The sequence below is a fragment of the Eurypyga helias genome, unplaced genomic scaffold (genome assembly GCF_000690775.1).
Source record: "Eurypyga helias isolate BGI_N326 unplaced genomic scaffold, ASM69077v1 scaffold23156, whole genome shotgun sequence".
Taxonomy (NCBI): Eukaryota; Metazoa; Chordata; class Aves; order Eurypygiformes; family Eurypygidae; genus Eurypyga; species Eurypyga helias.
Window position 1 is genome coordinate 4276 of NW_010256302.1, and position 223 is coordinate 4498.

The 223-nt window shown below is 69.5% G+C and overlaps 1 protein-coding gene across 1 annotated transcript; it reads left to right on the forward strand.

Annotated features, from left to right (window-relative positions):
* Window positions 1-21: 21 nt before the first annotated feature.
* LOC104511146 (cdc42 effector protein 4-like) lies at window positions 22-204 on the forward strand (the record flags this gene model as incomplete). The annotated part of the gene is made up of 1 exon (XM_010153635.1): window positions 22-204. A coding segment is annotated over exon 1 (183 nt), but the record flags the coding sequence as incomplete, so codon positions are not given.
* Window positions 205-223: the final 19 nt, after the last annotated feature.

A 223-nucleotide genomic window follows, 5' to 3' on the forward strand; every position in this document is an offset into this window, starting at 1 on the left:
CATCCCCTCTCCGCCGCGGCGATGCCGATCCTCAAGCAACTCGTCTCCAACTCTGCCCATTCCAAGCGGCGCTCGCGGGCCGACCTGACGGCCGAGATGATCAGCGCGCCCTTGGGGGACTTCCGCCACACCATGCATGTGGGGCGTGCGGGGGACGCCTTCGGGGACACCTCCTTCCTCACCACCAAGGCCGGGGAGCCGGAGGTGGGCGAGGAGCCAGGTG